The sequence below is a fragment of the Alosa pseudoharengus genome, unplaced genomic scaffold (genome assembly GCF_046254945.1).
Source record: "Alosa pseudoharengus isolate Yale_2024_CS ecotype anadromous, Long Island Sound unplaced genomic scaffold, YU_APseudo_1.1 YU_APseudo_1.1_scf_2, whole genome shotgun sequence".
Lineage (NCBI taxonomy): Eukaryota > Metazoa > Chordata > Actinopteri > Clupeiformes > Clupeidae > Alosa > Alosa pseudoharengus.
In genome coordinates this window covers 50,238,204-50,254,937 of record NW_027468663.1, presented here as the reverse complement: position 1 = coordinate 50,254,937, position 16,734 = coordinate 50,238,204, and the positions used below count along the sequence as shown (strand labels likewise).

Sequence of the window (16,734 nt, the reverse complement as noted above, 5' to 3'; positions counted from 1 at the left end):
TTCATGATTTGGGCCCATAGGGCAATAAGGTTGTTACAAAAAATAACTCTGACTCTGAGGAAGACGCAGTGCGTCGAAACGTCAGTCAGTGTGCACCACAATAAAACAAGTTAAAAAGTTCTATGAGTGCTCCGGTCATCCCTGGGTTTAGTCTCTTTGAAGTAGCTCAGTCAGTTTCTCTTCTGAATCAAAGCTTCTGTCTTCTGATTTGTTTTTTCAATGCTTCCCACTCCCACTATCTCCACTAGGTTACTGTCTGCATTCTGAGAAATACTGATGTCCTGCCTGGTATTTTCTCTTAATGCTGGTTGTCTGTATATCATAGCTATTCAAATAGAATTTTAAGGAAATAAAAAAAAAAGTACATTTAAAATTTCACATCAGTTTTTATGGTGTTTTTGTCTTTCCAACTTTATTTTATTATATTGTCCTGTAGCATTACATGGAAAAGTGCCTTCTGTAAAACTTCTGTGCACTGACTACTGTATCTCATGCCTGGTGTTTCTGGGCATTCATCTAGTTGGAGTTATTGTAAAGGTGTCTGCCATCCTGTCATCCACTCATGCAGAAGAACCTGCTGCAGAACTGGTCTCCTCACGGGGTCTGGGTGGAGGCACCACCCAATTAGATGTTTACATTCTAAAAAACAAAGCAAAACTTTTTCTTGACCTCTACTTCATCATAGTCATCAGGGTTAATATCACCACCACCACTCCTACTACTACTACTACTACTACTACTACTAGTAGTATTAATAATAATACTATAATAATAATGATAATCACCTTCAGAAAGTCCTTTTTTGAATTTTAGCTGACCAGCAATTATCTCTGACCGTTTGTTAAAGGGCAAGTCTCCACAGACCATGCTGAAGAGCAGGATGCCAAGAGACCAGATGGTGGCAGGTCTGCCACTGTACCTGCCATCCAGGAGCCACTCGGGGGGACAGTACTCATCAGTGCCTGACATACAGAATAAGACCTGTCATTCACCCAAGTCATTGCTAATGTATGCCTGCTCCACACAACTATTCAAGTTCATTCTAGTTCAGTTTTCCTTTACTGCATCTTAGTGCTTAATTTTTTTAATATTAGTGCTTTAATGAGGTCTGCTCACACAGAAAGGTTAACTAGTCTTTCTCTCCTAAGGGATGAAGCAGGAGGCAATTAAAGGTGCTGTCAGTGATCATACGCAATTTGAAGCCTATAACATTTTTTGTCACATTCAGCAATTATCTCCTCACGACCGCTATATTCCTGTACACTGATAAAAAAAAAACCCGGTCTCTAGAGGCAGCTTAGGCTCCGAAAACTGGAAACCAACAAAGTGGGGGCAGCCTGTCCCGAAACAAAACCCTGCGTGGAGTATCTCTGGGAATAATGAAAGGAAGAGTGAGCAACCTTTGGCATGTTTTGTTTGGTCGTTGGTTAAAATATGTGCTTTGTTTTGGACAAAAGCGTCTGCTAATACATTTACATATAAATAAAAATAATATAAACACAAACAAATGCGACTTCCTGCGCAATCGCTAACTGCACCTTTAAGTATGTCAACTTATTATCTTAACCACAGGTTGGTTATTAGCGTTAAGAGCATCCTCTTCCTCAAACTCTGACCAGCAAAGTCCCGGTACATGGTATCTCTCAGCAGGTCTCCACAGCCAAAGTCAATCAGCTTGACACGGAGACTGTCCGTCTGCACCAGCAGATTCTCCAGCTTTATGTCTCGATGCAGGACACCTCGCTCGCAGCAGTGCAACACTGCATGCGCCACCTGCAGCATGACCACACGCGCCAGGCACTCGTCCAGTCGGCCCCCCAACTCGTCTATGAAGTCGAACAGGTCCATGCAAGGGTAGGGCCGCTCCAAGACCAGGATGAAGTTCTCTGGCTCCTCGAACCAGTCCAGCAGCTGGAGGACATAGGGGCTGCTGGGAGGCTGGCTGACCAGGTGCATCAGTGCCACCTCCAGAGGTAAGGCTTGTTTCTCAGCAGGCTGACAGGATGCAACATAGGGGATATGATTACATGCAGGGATGCAGTCATCATGCAGGTTGCTACAGCCTCAAAGTTCAAGGTTTTGTATCTCCAAGGGAACTTACAGCAAGTTTTGTCTACAACTTATAACATATAAGATACAGTATATAACATGTACAGCATTATTTAACATACAACACATTCACTTCAGGTGGATGATATGCATTATACACTGTGCAAAATGCCGTTTACCTCCAAGCAGCCCAGACAGTGGCCACTTACCAGTTTTAAATAAGGCTCACATCTATATTTTTTCACATATTTGATAGCAACCTGCAAAGACGAACCCAATGTATACCAGTTAATAAAATGAATTCCTGTTCCATCACTCATGAGTTGATTACTGTGAGTCACTGGCTGCACACTTGCCTGAGTTCCATCTGACTTCCTCAGTCCAGAGTAGACTGACCCACATCCGCCCTTCCCTAGAATATCACCAGTGATGTAGACCTTCGAGAAGTCATCTGCAACTCACAGAAGTGAAGTTCCCTGTCAGAAAACCCTCTTGCCTGTGGCAGCATAATCATTTCTCCGTAATAAAATTGATTCACTACAATGTATGAACTTAAAATTGATTTACTAGGATGAATAAAGCACTCTGGTCAGTCTCCCTCTTTCACACATGATAGTGTTCAGTGCCGTTTCAGACCTCCATGGGCCCCTAAGCAAAATCTTGCTAGGGACCCGCTTACCTGAACTCTGTGGGCCAAATTGTAACTATGTTTTTTTTTACAGACGTGCCTGACACCTCAGTGCTCTCAATACAATCCCTTCCCCATTTTGAATGTCTTGTCTATTGAAGTTACCAAATATAGTGTCTTGCCCCATAAAGGACTAGCATAAAGAAAATAATTGTGTGTAAATCACCTTCACAGCCAATTTTAGGGTCTGCTTTTGATGCTTGCTGTACATATCCCCTTACAAAAATGAACTGCAGTTACAGTATAGTTGAAGTAAATTGCAGTTATAGGCTACTGCAGTAGGCTATAGTAGTATTATCATGTCCAAAATACTGCATTTCCTGCATAAGAACTGCAAACATTTCCTCCAAAACTGTGGTTTTGATACTCAGAAAACTGCAGTTTGACACTTGAAGTACCGATTAGATTAGATTAAAGGCCTTGCATGTTTCTGCTGAAAAACTGCTAGTTTCATCTCAAGCACATTTAAAGTATTTAAACACATTTAAAGATGCGATTATTTTTTCAAAAATGTAGCCAGTCACCAGCATTAAAAAAAAACGGAATATGCGGTTATATTTCACAACTTTTGCAAAGTAGGCCTATTCTGACTGGGAAAGGCTGGCAAGAAAGCCGCAGACAGATCAGGGGATTCACTGTTCTGTTAGGCTAGTCCAGCAACACACGCTGGAGAAATGCAAATAAACAGATCAACTTAGTTCAAGTTCAAGTTCAAGTAGTTTATTGTACACTGCACTAGGGGGGGGGGGGGAATTAAATGTAACGTTACTATAGGCTACTCGGATTATTTGTTGACATGAAACCAAGGAACAAACACAAGTTCACCCAACTGCTGTTCCCGTTATTCATTCTTATGAAGTTCCTTCTTCAGTTTTCTCATGCCCTGAAGGGTAATTTGGTTTCATGATCATCTTCTTAATGTATGGGACACTGTCATATAACTGTCGCTAGCTTGACTCAAGGGGAGACAGGGGAGGGGACCTTCATTAACTTGTGGGGCACTACACAACTTGCGTAGTGTGCGTATAGGGAGAACCGGCCCTGTGTGTGTTTATTTGTCAACAAAAAACTTTAAATATAGAGAGGAAGGCAGCATACTCTTTTTCACTATTCATTTACCACTGAGGTTGTATTCTGAGTGGGCAGATAATTCAAGTAAAGCTTACTCTATAAGGAAATTACCTAGAGGATAGATCACCCCTGTCCCTGCTCAGAATCAGTGAACAGTATACAGTAGGTCTCACCTGTTTGATTTGGCCCCTGGCTGGGGGTAGCTGGTGCTGGTGGGACCTCGGATTCTGAGGCGGTTCTGGTATATGACAGCATGGTCCTCCGACACACGGCGGTTCTGAGGAAGAAGATTTTGGGTTTCCTCCTCAGCGGCCTCTTCACCTGTATCACCGCATCTCTTTTCACCCTGCCACTCTCCACACCGTTGCCTCCCATCTTTATGCTATCCATCTCTCCCTCCCCGCAGATCTCTCTATCCTTCTCTACCGCTGCTTCTTTGACTGCATCAGCAGGCTGGGGGCTGTGTGCAGACTTGCTGTGCAACCTCTTCTTCTTCATCTTCAAGCTGTCCTGCTTGGGTCCTCCTTTCTTTCGCTCCCATTTCAATCCATTGCTTTCTTTTCTGCGGGGTCTCACCTTCCTGACAGTGCATGGCTGTTTTCCTCGCTTCATATCTGCCTGCTCTCCGCTGTGATGTCTATCTCTGTTTGAACGACACTTTATAGGCTACCTACCAGGTTTTGTGGTGTTTCACATCAATGTAGGGGCATTTTTTGATCACACTGATGTTTTAGGCGATGGTTGCCCGTCCTTGTGTCAATGCACCCTGTTGTAGGCCTATGACAGATGCAATCAAAAAACTATAGGCTGCTGATTTGTCTGTATAATAATTGTAAATTATTATTATTATTATTATTATTATTATTATTATTATATCATTTTGGTTGGGATTATCATGTAGTCTATCCTATATTTTCCGAGCGTATCAGAATTAGTTTGTTATTTGTTATTTATATGTTATTTACTACCTAAAGCCAGGTCTACATACCAAAGTGATGTAGACTAAAAGACGTCCTGATGAGTCATTGACTTCAAACCAGCCACTGTAGTTTTATTTAACTGCTTTCGAAATATAGTTCCGAACAGTATTTGTCACAATGCAATCTCATGTAACAATTGTCTTGCGTCAGCATTCTTTTGAATGGCTGCATTTCTGTTTGTTATGCTTATTTGGGGCTCCTTGCATGCTAGAGCGCAGCTTCTCGCTAAGTCGAGACAAAGTCCAACATGCTCACTGGTAGACTCATGAAAAGCAAATTTACAGCTATGTGCTGGTTTATGCTGACGTGATCTATCTCTAACTGTGCAGTGACGGTGGCTATCACAAAAGCACCTCGATGCAGGTTGGAGTTTAGGAAGATATAGGCTAGCCTCCGTCAATACACAAATATTTCATTCGCTAACAACCAAACGCTATTCTATGCAGCAGTATTGTAAACAATAGTCACTTCTTCCTCAGGTTGATAATGTCAACTACTGCAACGGTACTTAACGTGAAACTATTTTACCAGCAAGGGGAAATGCATGTTGGGACTCAATTATTAATTCTAAAACTAATTGAAAGTCAGACTTAGGGCTGTATTTTGGGTCACCAGCGCATGGCGTAATATTCGTTATTCACCCGCGGAAAGTTGAATTCGGTATTTTGCACGTTTATTTTTTAAGCATTGCGCCCAGGGGTGTGGCAATTAACAACCTAGGGAGGGGACTCGCGCATTGTCTAAAAATCGCTATCATACACCACCTAAACCTGGTCAGAAGTCAATGGCAAGTTGTTCATATGCTATTTTAAGAGCGCATGTCAACAGTCATATTGGCAGGTGCACGCACCATCCTTCTATCATTCATGAACGCTCACCAGCACACGTCCATGCAAAGCATTAAATTGCACGATTACAATGGGAAACATAATTAGAATAAAGATATTAGAAATACTGTACATCTCATGATGAGTAGTTATTCACCATCATTTGATAATTGGTAATGACGGTTAAAAGTGATTAGGGGAGAGGCGAGAGACACGTATGGAGCACAGCTGAAGACGCACTGTCACGAGATATAAGCAACTCCTCTGCAGGATAAATGTTGTTTTATTCAGTCATTTGAGCAACATTAGGGTAAGTGTTGCTTTTTCCAGCCTATGTTTTCGATGGTAACCCATTGTCAGTCAATAGTGAAAGTAACTGCATATAACTGTCTTGTCGTTGACTGACTCCTTAGTGAAGTTAGTTTCACTTTGCCAATGAGTTCAAATAATAGACGAGTGCAAATGCGTGAAGGCTATGCTAGGTTTTAGTAAAGCATGGTTTAAGAATGACTATTCCATTCCTTCAAATGCCCCGTTGCCAAATGCCAAAATACCGATGCATTTATTTGACATATCACGCGTTGCGCCGTTAAAGGGAATGACAGATGTCATTCTCATTGGTTTAAAATGATGTTACGCCCCAAACACACCCATATGACTGATTAAAAGACCTAGCAACACCTTGTTACGCCATGCGCTCCACTTTTGAGGACGAAAACCCTCCCAATGTGAACTGGACATCCTACTAAATTTGAATAGACTTTTGACGAGTGACGATGCACTTTAGAATGTCATGATAGGGCACTTAGTGTCACTTGTTGAACTTGGTGGGAAAGGAGTCATTAACGGCGGAGACACTATAGACCTCTCCAGAATATATCCCGCCTCCTAACTTCCGTATCCATCCAACTTCCGGGCGTGGATTGTCTATGGGAAATAACATGGCGTTTTGAAAGATCGTACCTGTCAAACTCTGTAGGTGACAAAGTAGAAAAAGCTGCTGGGCAGATTGGCCTACACACTTCTGCCATCTAGTTTCCACTGGATTTTTTGATTTTCGGTGCCGTTTGAGTAGTATAGTCTATAGTGTACTACTTAAACGGCACCGACAATCAAAAAATCCAGTGGAAACTATATGGCAGAAGTGTGTAGGTCAATCTGCCCACCAGCTTTTTCAACTTCGCTACCTACAGATGTTTTACCGGTATGATATTTCGAAACGCCATGTTATTCCCCATAGACAATCCACGCCCGGAAGTTGGATGGATACGGAAGTTACGGAGGCGGGACTTATTCTGGAGAGGTCTATTAAGCGGACTCGGGAGGGTTGCCTGACGAGCCATTTGCTGCCGCTAGGGTGCGTCTAGATTTCTAGGCTTTTATCAGGAGGGCCCCAATGATTATCACTTTTGCTTTCCATCTGTATACTGTGTCCCCTCCATGCTGTGTCCTGTGTAGCAAATGCCTGAGCAGAGTAGCCAATATGATCAGCGCATCAAATCCAAGTGCTGCTAAAACTTGATGGCTGCTAAAAAGGCTTTCCTTGTAAGACAGAATATGGGTATTTTTTTTTCTCCAGTTTGCGAACCCTTTTAGTAGTGCGCCAATGCCAGACTATGGCACATAGGCTACTCAAAGTTGTGTGTCAGTCTAGTACCAGTAACCTTTAGAAGCACAGCCAAATCAATTATATTGTATGGTCTCCATCGTTTTCGCACTTGTTATGAAAGAAAAATAAACAGCTCATAGAATAAAGGAGCTAAGTTATAATACTGACATACATACCCAAACTACACAAATGCAGAAAGCCGATAATGTCAGTTACAGCAGATTAGATGTTCATGTGCTGTTTTGTTTATTGGTCATTTACTTTTTAAGCTACAGAAGATCACGTTGCATGGAACTGCAGATGTCAGCATAAATCTGAACTGGACATGGTTTCACTTATTTCATTATGCAATGGGCAGCGGGACCCCAGCATTTTGATAGCTCCAATCTAGTTGGATAATGCATGAATACTGATGTGCAATAAACTGTTTAAACTGTTTTCTCAGACTCAAGGTCACTTTACAAAGCCAACACAAACAAAGCAAGACAACACAAAAACAAACAGACAGTCAAAAAAAAAAAAATGCGATGAGTCTAAGCGGTGGCGAAAGAGGAAAAGTGTTCCTGAAACAGAAAGGTCATGAAAGGAAAGGAGGGACAGTCATGGAGGGATTGAGGGAGGGAATTCCAGAGCTTATGGGCCATGGCGCTGAAAGACATGCCACCTAGGGTCGAGAGTCTGGTGCGGGGGACAGAGAGGAGATTTTGGTTAGAGGATCTGATCTGAGGGAGCGGGAAGGAGCGTACAGTAAGAGATCAGAAGGTCACAGAGGTAAGGAGGAACAAGGTCATGGAGGGCTTTGAAAGTGAGTAGTAGAATTTTGAATTTGATTCGGGACAGAACCGGTAACTAGTGAAGCTGAGAAAGAATAGGGGTGATGTGTGCAGATCTCTTGGTATGAGTGAGTAGTCTGGCTGCAAAGTTCTGAATATATTGTAGTCTTTGAAGTGATTTAGTGGGGAGGCCAACGAATAGGGAGTTGCAGTAGTCTAGGCGGGATGTAATGAAGGAGTGAACCAGGGTCTGTGCATCAGTGGTAGAAAGGAAGGGGCGAAGGCGGGCAATGTTCCGGAGGTGAACGAATGCAGTTTTAGTGAGGGATTTAATGTGGGGGTCTAAACTGAGTAAGGAGTCAAGCAGTATTCAGTGTTGTCTTACCAAACCTTTCTATTTTTGTGTCCAGCAGACTATTATGCTTGTTATTCAGGATGACATAATTAAGTCAAGTTCTAGAAAAAATATATGAACTGATGGCATCATTAGGCCATCATTTAAATTTTCACATAGGCTATGTCAGAATGCTCTGACAACCTCCACCCACCCATTTATTGTTGTGCCAGACACAGCTAGGATGTTTGGTAGTGGTGGCAGTGGATAAGTAACTAACATTGTTTTTCACAGGCTATACGTCATAAAGCTGTCCTGAAACTTAAACAACACTGCTGTGTGTTGTATAAAAACAAATAGTACTTCCCATCCTGATTTTGAGCACGGCAGCATACTACCTGAAACACTATCTGAAACATGTCAAACGTGTGCAACAGGGAGCAAGGAGCAGTTGGGTTCAATATGAGCTGCAGAACATGAGTCAATCATCAAGGCCTTTTACCAGGGCGATCATGGCCATAAACAAATCCACAGGAAGGAGTTAGATTTACAGGTGTACACTGTGGACTTGCATACTTCTGATAAGAACTGGGTGAGATAAAGTGTGGATTTTGCCACAGGGGCTTGCACAGTCAAACAAGGTGTCTTATGGGTGAAGACACATGTGGATATTCATGTCACTGTCTTCATAAAGTATTTTTCCAGGTCTATGTTTTCTTCAAAATGAGAGGATTCTTTATTCTTCTGCTAGGTAAGGGAGTTGCTAACTCTACCGTACCACTCATTGTTTGTGTGTTTAGTGTACAATCACAAGATGTACAATACAATCTTGATATTCATGTGGATCCTATGTGGGTCCATGTGGACTAATAGACTAGCAGTCTCTTAAATATACCATTAACTGAAATAATAATTGACTTTAATTTTTAAAATAAGATATTTGTGCATTGAATAGGACAGCTGGTGTAGGCCCATAGCCCTGATTAATTGTATTATTTTCTTTCTTTCTTTTTACAGCGGTCCAAGCTGTGTCCTCTGGTTCTAATGGAAAGGCACAGAACATGATGAATGAAGGCATCAGTGGTGACTCTTCTGGATCAGATGACTTTGGTACCTTTATGACATCTCTGTGTCTTAATTTTGTATTTATTCATATGCCATTTGACTTTCTGACATTATACACGGTTTGCCGGAAAGCGTTTGCTAATCAATCTATATGCCAATGTATTGATGTTTGATCATTTACAGATTGCAATGCACAATATTCAATTCAGTATGTTGATAATCCACAAATTTGAATCATACTTTGTTTTGTCATTTATCATGATGTTTTTTTATAATCAGTCATATTCTGAATAAACAAGTCTCTTGAATTGCTCCTTATGCATTTGCTATAGTATTTCTACTTACTGCCTAAAACAGGGTCATGTGACTTTGAGCAAAACGCCTGTGGGTGGAATGATACCAGTAAGGATGAATTTAAATGGAGACTGGAGAGGGCTAACATCAGTTCCATACCAGGCTTTGACCACACCACTGGACAGCCATACGGTATCTGCTACATGCCATTTCACTAATGCTAATTGCTGCTTAGAATCAGATGAAGTGCGAGGCAAGTGAACATCCTTTGTGTATGTAAACCTCACAGGAAAAGTCATGCATGTAGAAGGAAATACTTCCAGCTTCTATTCAGTGGCTGTGCTGGAAAGATCTTTCTTTAAGTCTAATGCTCTTGCTTGCCAAATAAGGTAGGTGAACTAATTACTACTGTACATGATTATAGATAAACTTTAACCACTGGCAAAAGACTGTTAGTGGGACTGTGCACTAACTGCTGAACGACCTCTTGTTTTCTGTCCTCCCCCAAGTTTCTGGTACCATCTTCATGATGATATTGGAGTTAGTTCAGACCTTTATCTGAGTGCTTTTACAAATACTTCAGTATTCAATCTCTGGAGCATAAGGAAGGGAGCAACTAAAGGCTGGGAGAATGCCACTGTATTCATTGGGAATCGACCTGCGGTAACTAAGGTATGGATGACAGCTGTCTGACAATGATGTTCTTTGGTCAAGAGACTTGTTTATTTGGAATATTACTGGTTATAAAAAGCACACACACACTGTTTGCGTATTAGCTCATTTTGATTTGTTGTATCTTTGTGTCTCATTAAATTACAGTTGGCGTTTTCTGTAAATCCATCATTCATTGGGGAGCAGGATGTTATGTTGGATGACATCGTCTTTCATAGCTGCAATGAGGGGGATGTTCCTCCTGGGTACGATTCGCTCACCTGTGACTTTGAAAAGGACACTTGTGCCTGGTACCCTGACCACTTTGCTAGCGTCATGTGGAGAAAAGCTAAGAGTCCTCAAAACTTTTACCCTGCCCCAGAGTTTGACCACACCACTGGCTCAGGTATGAGGTCATCACATTCTGCTATTGACTCAGCCATCTTCCTTTAATATGTGCTCATGTGTAATTTACATTGGTATTGTTCAGGCTATTATATGTACATTGGGACTAATAGGACCACTAACCCCTCCATGACTGCCAGACTGATAAGCTACCCTCAAAGGACTCAGTGCGTCAGCTTTTGGTATCACATGTATGGCCCCAGTATAGGTAAGAGGGAAAGAGATACTTTTTGACTTAAAAGAAACCCTTTAATATGTTTATAAAAAGAAAACTCAGCATTGTGCAACTCTAGTGTATTCTTCGTTAAATATTATGCAAACTCACTCCCTCTTTTTCTATGTGATGTCTGGACCTGTACTTGATGTAATTCATATATCACTGTAATAATTATGAAAGTGGTTGCACTCTACTTGCCTGATAGGGTTGAATGTGTTTAACCCAATACATACTGCCCATGTGTATTAACACTGCTCTAATATCACAGGTTCTCTGAAGTTCATCACTAAGCAACCAGGTGAAGAGGAAATTGTTGTCTGGATGAGATCTGGAACACAAGGGAACAAATGGCGCTTTGCAGATCTCAGTTTTCCAGCTAGTGATCTTCCATTACAAGTAATAGTTTCATTCATTTGGGCAGCCGTGGCCCACTGGTTAGCACTCTGCACTTGTAACCGGAGGGTTGCGGCTGAAGTGCCCTTGAGCAAGGCACCTAACCCTTCACTGCTCCCCGAGCGCCGCCGTTGTAGCAGGCAGCTCACTGCGCCGGGATTAGTGTGTGCTTCACCTCACTGTGTGTTCACTGTGTGCTGTTTGTGTTTCACTAATTCACTGATTGGGTTAAATGCAGAGACCAAATTTCCCTCACGGGATCAAAAAAGTATATATACTATACTTATACTTAATTACATGTTCATAATATGTTTCCAGGCCATTGATATCTTTTCCAGAGGTTGTGTCATAAATGAAATGATGTAATCTCCCATGTCCTTATGTACTCTCGTATATTGCTTTGAGTACCTTGCCTTACCCAGTGTGAAGCCACCTGTCTGCACACACATACTGAATTTCACCTGTGTGTCAGTTCATTTTCGAGGCTACTCTGGGAGGGACCGATGGCAGCATTGCGATTGATGATGTGGACGTGTCGAATGGTATGGACGGGTCCTGTCCAGCAGAGCGAGAGTGCACTTTTCAAGGCTCCCTGTGTGGCCTGCAACGTGACTCGTCAGCAGACTTCACTTGGGTCAGAACCACGGCGAGCCTTTCCCCTAACACCTCCAGTCCAGCCATTGATCACACCTTGGGAACCGCTCATGGTGAGACTACATGACTGCACTCTAAAATCTGCACCTTGACCTTGCTCTCTGTGTCATTGCCGTTATGAACTCGCAACCCCCTGGATTGTGCTTAAAGCAACACCAAACAGTTTTTTGTACCTTGTTTCCAAAATCGTTTCAGTGGTTCATCAACTCGTAATAGGATGAATGGCACTTCTGCATTCTCTTCGCGACCCTCTATCGGCTATAACTGCACTATGCAAGTTTGCCAGATCGGGCAGCAGCTCTGTAGTTCGATGGAATGAGACATAAGAAACTACAAATTTGACTTGCTTCTGATGTCGCAATACATCATACTTTCATAAAATCATGCAACGTACAGTACTCTACCTTGTCTGTAGACATCATTATTTCCAAAGCCAGTGCTGGATAAACAAATAGCGTGCGTGTGTGCGTGCGACAGGAAAAGTGCTTTGGTGTTGCTTTAATTGACATCTGCATTGAAGATGTTGTGTGTTTTCAGGATATTATCTCAGTGCAAATCTTTGGAAGCAAGGCAAAGGCAGCCGAGGCCGGATGCAGACCGATGTGAAGGCCGCGACACCTGCGAGTGGGGAGTGCTGGATGTTCTGGTACCACATGGATGGAGAGGACGTGGGAGAACTCAACATCTACCTTCATCAGCCAGAGAAGCCTGGCACTGCCAGCCTGCATCCTCTGTGGGGGAGGAGAGGTGACCAGGGGGACCTCTGGAGACACGGCAGGGCTACTGTGCACAGTCCAGATGCTCCTTACCAGGTGGGGCTTTCGCCATGTATACGCGCGTGTGTGTGTGTGTGTGTGTGTGTGTGTGTGTGAACAAAGTCTCTCCTTGTGTTAATGAATGTGACAGCTAAAATTCGAAGGGTTCTGATTGGCTATTAGCTTTTTATCGTTCTCAAAATCGCTCTGAAAGTGATCCCCAACGATATCGTTCTTCATGTTGTTATCGTTATATATGTATACGTATTATAGTTTGTGTGTGAACGTCATCATTCATGTTAACGAGAACAATATTTGTTTATAGCTATCGTTATCGTTATCGTTCTTGGTGTGAATAGCCCTTTAGTCCGGATATGACTTCTACTTTATTACCATGAACTCAGTGCACCAGTTCAAGTTACTGTATAAAAGAATAAAAAGCATTTATGGACACGGAGCACCTATACACCAGATCACCACCTCACCCACATACTGTTACCTTGTGGAGCTGTGGAGAATTTTCTTTTTACTTTTTGTGCTAAAAGACCTTAACTTATCAGTGATAGTCATAGATAACAGTCTCTTTTCATTACACAGTAGTTGTGCTCCACAAACCATGCCATGAGGGGCATGAACTCTTTCATGGAATTACCATATAATCATAGACACTAAGGGGTATTCTCTGCCCAAGAAATAGATATCTACTGTATCAACTACTTATCATCTATCAACAATTCCCATGTAATTCTAGTTATGAAATATTTTTAGCTACTCTAGGTATTAAGATATTGAATCCCGTAACACCCCATGAGGCTGATCTTTGTCCCACTCACTCCCCTGTAAACAGCTGCCTGAGGGTTGGGGTGCTGCATATAGTTAATAACTGAATATATTTAAAGTACAATTACCTTGCTGCCTTATTGATGAACACTGAATCCTTCATGATTATCATATGGGCTAATGACAAATGGGCTAATGACTTATGAATGACTAATGAATAATGAAGTTTGCTGCTGCTCTTCACTGTTTTACCAGATTATTTTTGAGGCAGTCGTGGGTGATGGCTTAACGGGTGATATTGCCATTGATGACCTAGAGATCCTGAATGGACCTTGCCCACTGGAAGGTGCGTGTAGTGTTAGAGAGGGCATACCTGCACAAAAGTATACCGGTAATGCACTATAGACTGAACAATTAAGTTCATATTAGCTATTTGTCTAAAAAGGTTGTATTGCAAAATATATATTTTTATTATTATTATTGTTGACAAGGGATGGCATAGTATGTGTGTCTTCTAGGCTTTTGCGACTTTGAGAGGGACTTGTGTGGTTGGCTAAACAGACCACATAATGTCACAAGGCAAGACTGGGACTGGACCTCTGCCATGGATGTGGGACAGTTCAGTCCTGATGTTGATCACACAACCAATTCTGCCCTGGGTAGGACTTTGTGCTGACTCTGTTTTCATAGTCCTAAAAGTTTAAATATAAAAATGCTTACATGTTAAAGTAATAGCCTAAATGTCGCTTTGGACAAATGCATCCGGCAAATGAATAATGTAAATGCTGACTCTGTTTTCATACTACTATCACCACTACTTTTACGACTACTACTACTACTACTACTAATAATAATAATAATTATAATAATTATAATAATAATAATAATAGCTCATTATTTATTTTCTGATTGTTTAGCCCCATTAGGGACTGTGAGGGTTGTGGTGATGATGGTAGCTATTATCATTTTATATTGTTTCTTATTTAGTAATATTGTGTGGTGATCCTTTGTTCATATATGTTGGCTTTTCTTGTTTTGGTGGTTTTATTTTTAACATGATTCAGCAATTATCTGACAGTGTGGTTAACTTCCAGGACACTACATGGTCCTTCCTTTGGCTGATCGAGAAGTGACACACGCATATTTAGAGAGTGAACACATGGAACCAACTTCCAATGGTTGCCTTGATTTCTGGTTTCACATGCAATCATGGTTTTATGCTGGTAAGATATTACATACAGTCAAAACAAATGATATGTTTGGCAATATTCTTAGGCATGTCTTCAATATGGATATTCAGTCAATAACTGTTGCTATCCATTTCAGAAAGCCCGAAATCAAAGCTTTTTTAAGGTAGATGGAATCAGTGGTTTCTTTGTTTCTCTCTCTTCAGATACAATAAGGCTCACAGTGTATATGAATGATTCAGGTGTCTTGCACTCTCTTTGGAATAAAACTGGCGACCAGGGTAATGTGTGGCATCACGCCATGATAGATTATATGGCATCCAGTCGATTCCAGGTGGGTGAATAGTGACTATGCATTTCCTAATAGTGTGTAAAACTGTGGCCTGTCTGTTGTTTTGCTTCTTTTTTTCTAATTGTGTTTGTGTTGTTGCTCTGAGGTGATAGAAACATGTTCACTCTAACGTGACGGTTCTTTTTCCTGCAGATTGTGTTTGAGGGGAAAAACGACTATGACGCTGGCAGCATTGCCCTGGATGACATTTTTTTTCGGACAAATATAACATGTTCTGAGCTGCTTCCAACAACACCTGCACCTACAACTGAAGCCACCACCCCTTCTGTCTCATCAATGGATTGCAACTTTGAGGAAGGTGAAGAGAGTGCACTTACCTCATCTGATGTCCTTGTGCAGTGTAACTAGATGGATTTAGATGAAAAAGGGACTCATATTTTGTTCAGTCTGGTGATTTATTTATGATTCTGTTTTTGCATAAGTAAAAGAAGCATGTCTTTATGGTTTACATGGTTTATCGTTACTTCTTATCAGGTCTTTGTGAATGGGAGCAGGACACAGAGGACGGCTCTGATTGGCTCCGTCAGAGTGGTCTTCAGGCAAATAGGCCCTGGCTGGGGCCAGCATATGACCACACAGTTGGAAATAACAAAGGTAGATTCCAGCAAACAAACCTCATTCACTTTAGAGCTTTAATTATGACATTCTCTTACAGGCTAGCAGTTCGAATCTGAGGAATAAATTAACATTGAAGAGTTTATGTTGTGTTGTGTGAAATGCAGCCTGCTGTATGATGTGTTGTGTGAAATGCAGACTGCTGTGTGTTGTGTTGTATTGTGTGAAATGAAGCCTGCTGTGTGTTGTGTTGTGTGAAATGAAGCCTGCTGTGTGTTGTGTTGTGTGAAATGAAGCCTGTTGTGTGTTGTGTTGTGTGAAATGCAGCCTGCTGTACCTGTATGATGTGTTGTGTGAAATGAAGCCTGCTGTACCTGCATGTTGTGTTGTGTGAAATGCAGCCTGCTGTGTGTTGTGTTGTGTGAAATGCAGCCTGCTGTACCTGCATGTTGTGTTGTGTGAAATGCAGCCTGCTGTATGATGTGTTGTGTGAAATGCAGCCTGCTGCATGATGCCCTGTTTTGTTTGGGGCCTTTGGAAGGGTTTTATCTGGCGGTGACCATGTCGGGAGATCAGGCCCCGAGGCTGGCCAGCATCTCTGTCCCTGTGCTCCACCAGGCTCCTGATGTCTGTGTGGGCTTCTGGTACCACATGCTCGGCCCCTCTGTGTCCAGTCTGGACCTCCAGGTGCAGACGGTACGTACATGGTGGGAGAGTAAACATGCATACCTACATGGTCACAGAGTAAACTTCCCCAGGTATTTCTTTCAAGGTACTTTGGGGGCCCCAGGCAAAAGGAACCTAGTGGGTCCTTCAGCAGCCCCTAGCCCCCAACCCCCACACGCACTGCTGCTATAAACCATATCATAGTTCATTCCAATATTCAAATGTCAGGATCACAACAACAGCATTTCAATGATGCAAATGATACATCCAGTTCATTAACAACATCAGTTTTAAAAACTACAGGAAAAAATCAGTGGTCAAAGGCTTGAAAAAGGTCAACTCTGAACTTTGTATTGCCACTTGTCATCATGTAAGTAATCTCTGTGTGTTTCCAGAGGATCTTGACATCGGTAGCTTGGACAAGAGTTG

The 16,734-nt window shown here is 42.0% G+C and overlaps 1 protein-coding gene across 1 annotated transcript; it reads right to left on the bottom strand.

Moving 5' to 3' along the window:
- Window positions 1-526: 526 nt before the first annotated feature.
- LOC143133570 (serine/threonine-protein kinase pim-1-like) lies at window positions 527-4,306 on the bottom strand. Its single transcript, XM_076293323.1, has 6 exons — window positions 3,982-4,306; window positions 2,406-2,500; window positions 2,259-2,309; window positions 1,617-1,995; window positions 786-962; window positions 527-639 (listed from the first exon to the last, which is right to left on the bottom strand). The coding sequence occupies exons 1-6, from the start codon at window positions 4,304-4,306 to the stop codon at window positions 527-529; spliced, it is 1,140 nt and encodes a 379-aa protein (XP_076149438.1).
- Window positions 4,307-16,734: the final 12,428 nt, after the last annotated feature.

What these genes read in the sequence shown, in the direction of transcription:
- LOC143133570 (XM_076293323.1), bottom strand. Translation starts at nt 4,306, where the DNA reads ATGAAGAAGAAGAGGTTGCACAGCAAGTCTGCACACAGCCCCCAGCCT. An exon ending in CCAGGGGCCAAATCAAACAG is followed by an intron (nt 2,501 to 3,981) that starts GTGAGACCTACT and finishes TGTGAGTTGCAG; the next exon opens with ATGACTTCTCGAAGGTCTAC. An exon ending in CAAAAAAGGACTTTCTGAAG is followed by an intron (nt 640 to 785) that starts GTGATTATCATT and finishes TTTGTTTTTTAG; the next exon opens with AATGTAAACATCTAATTGGG.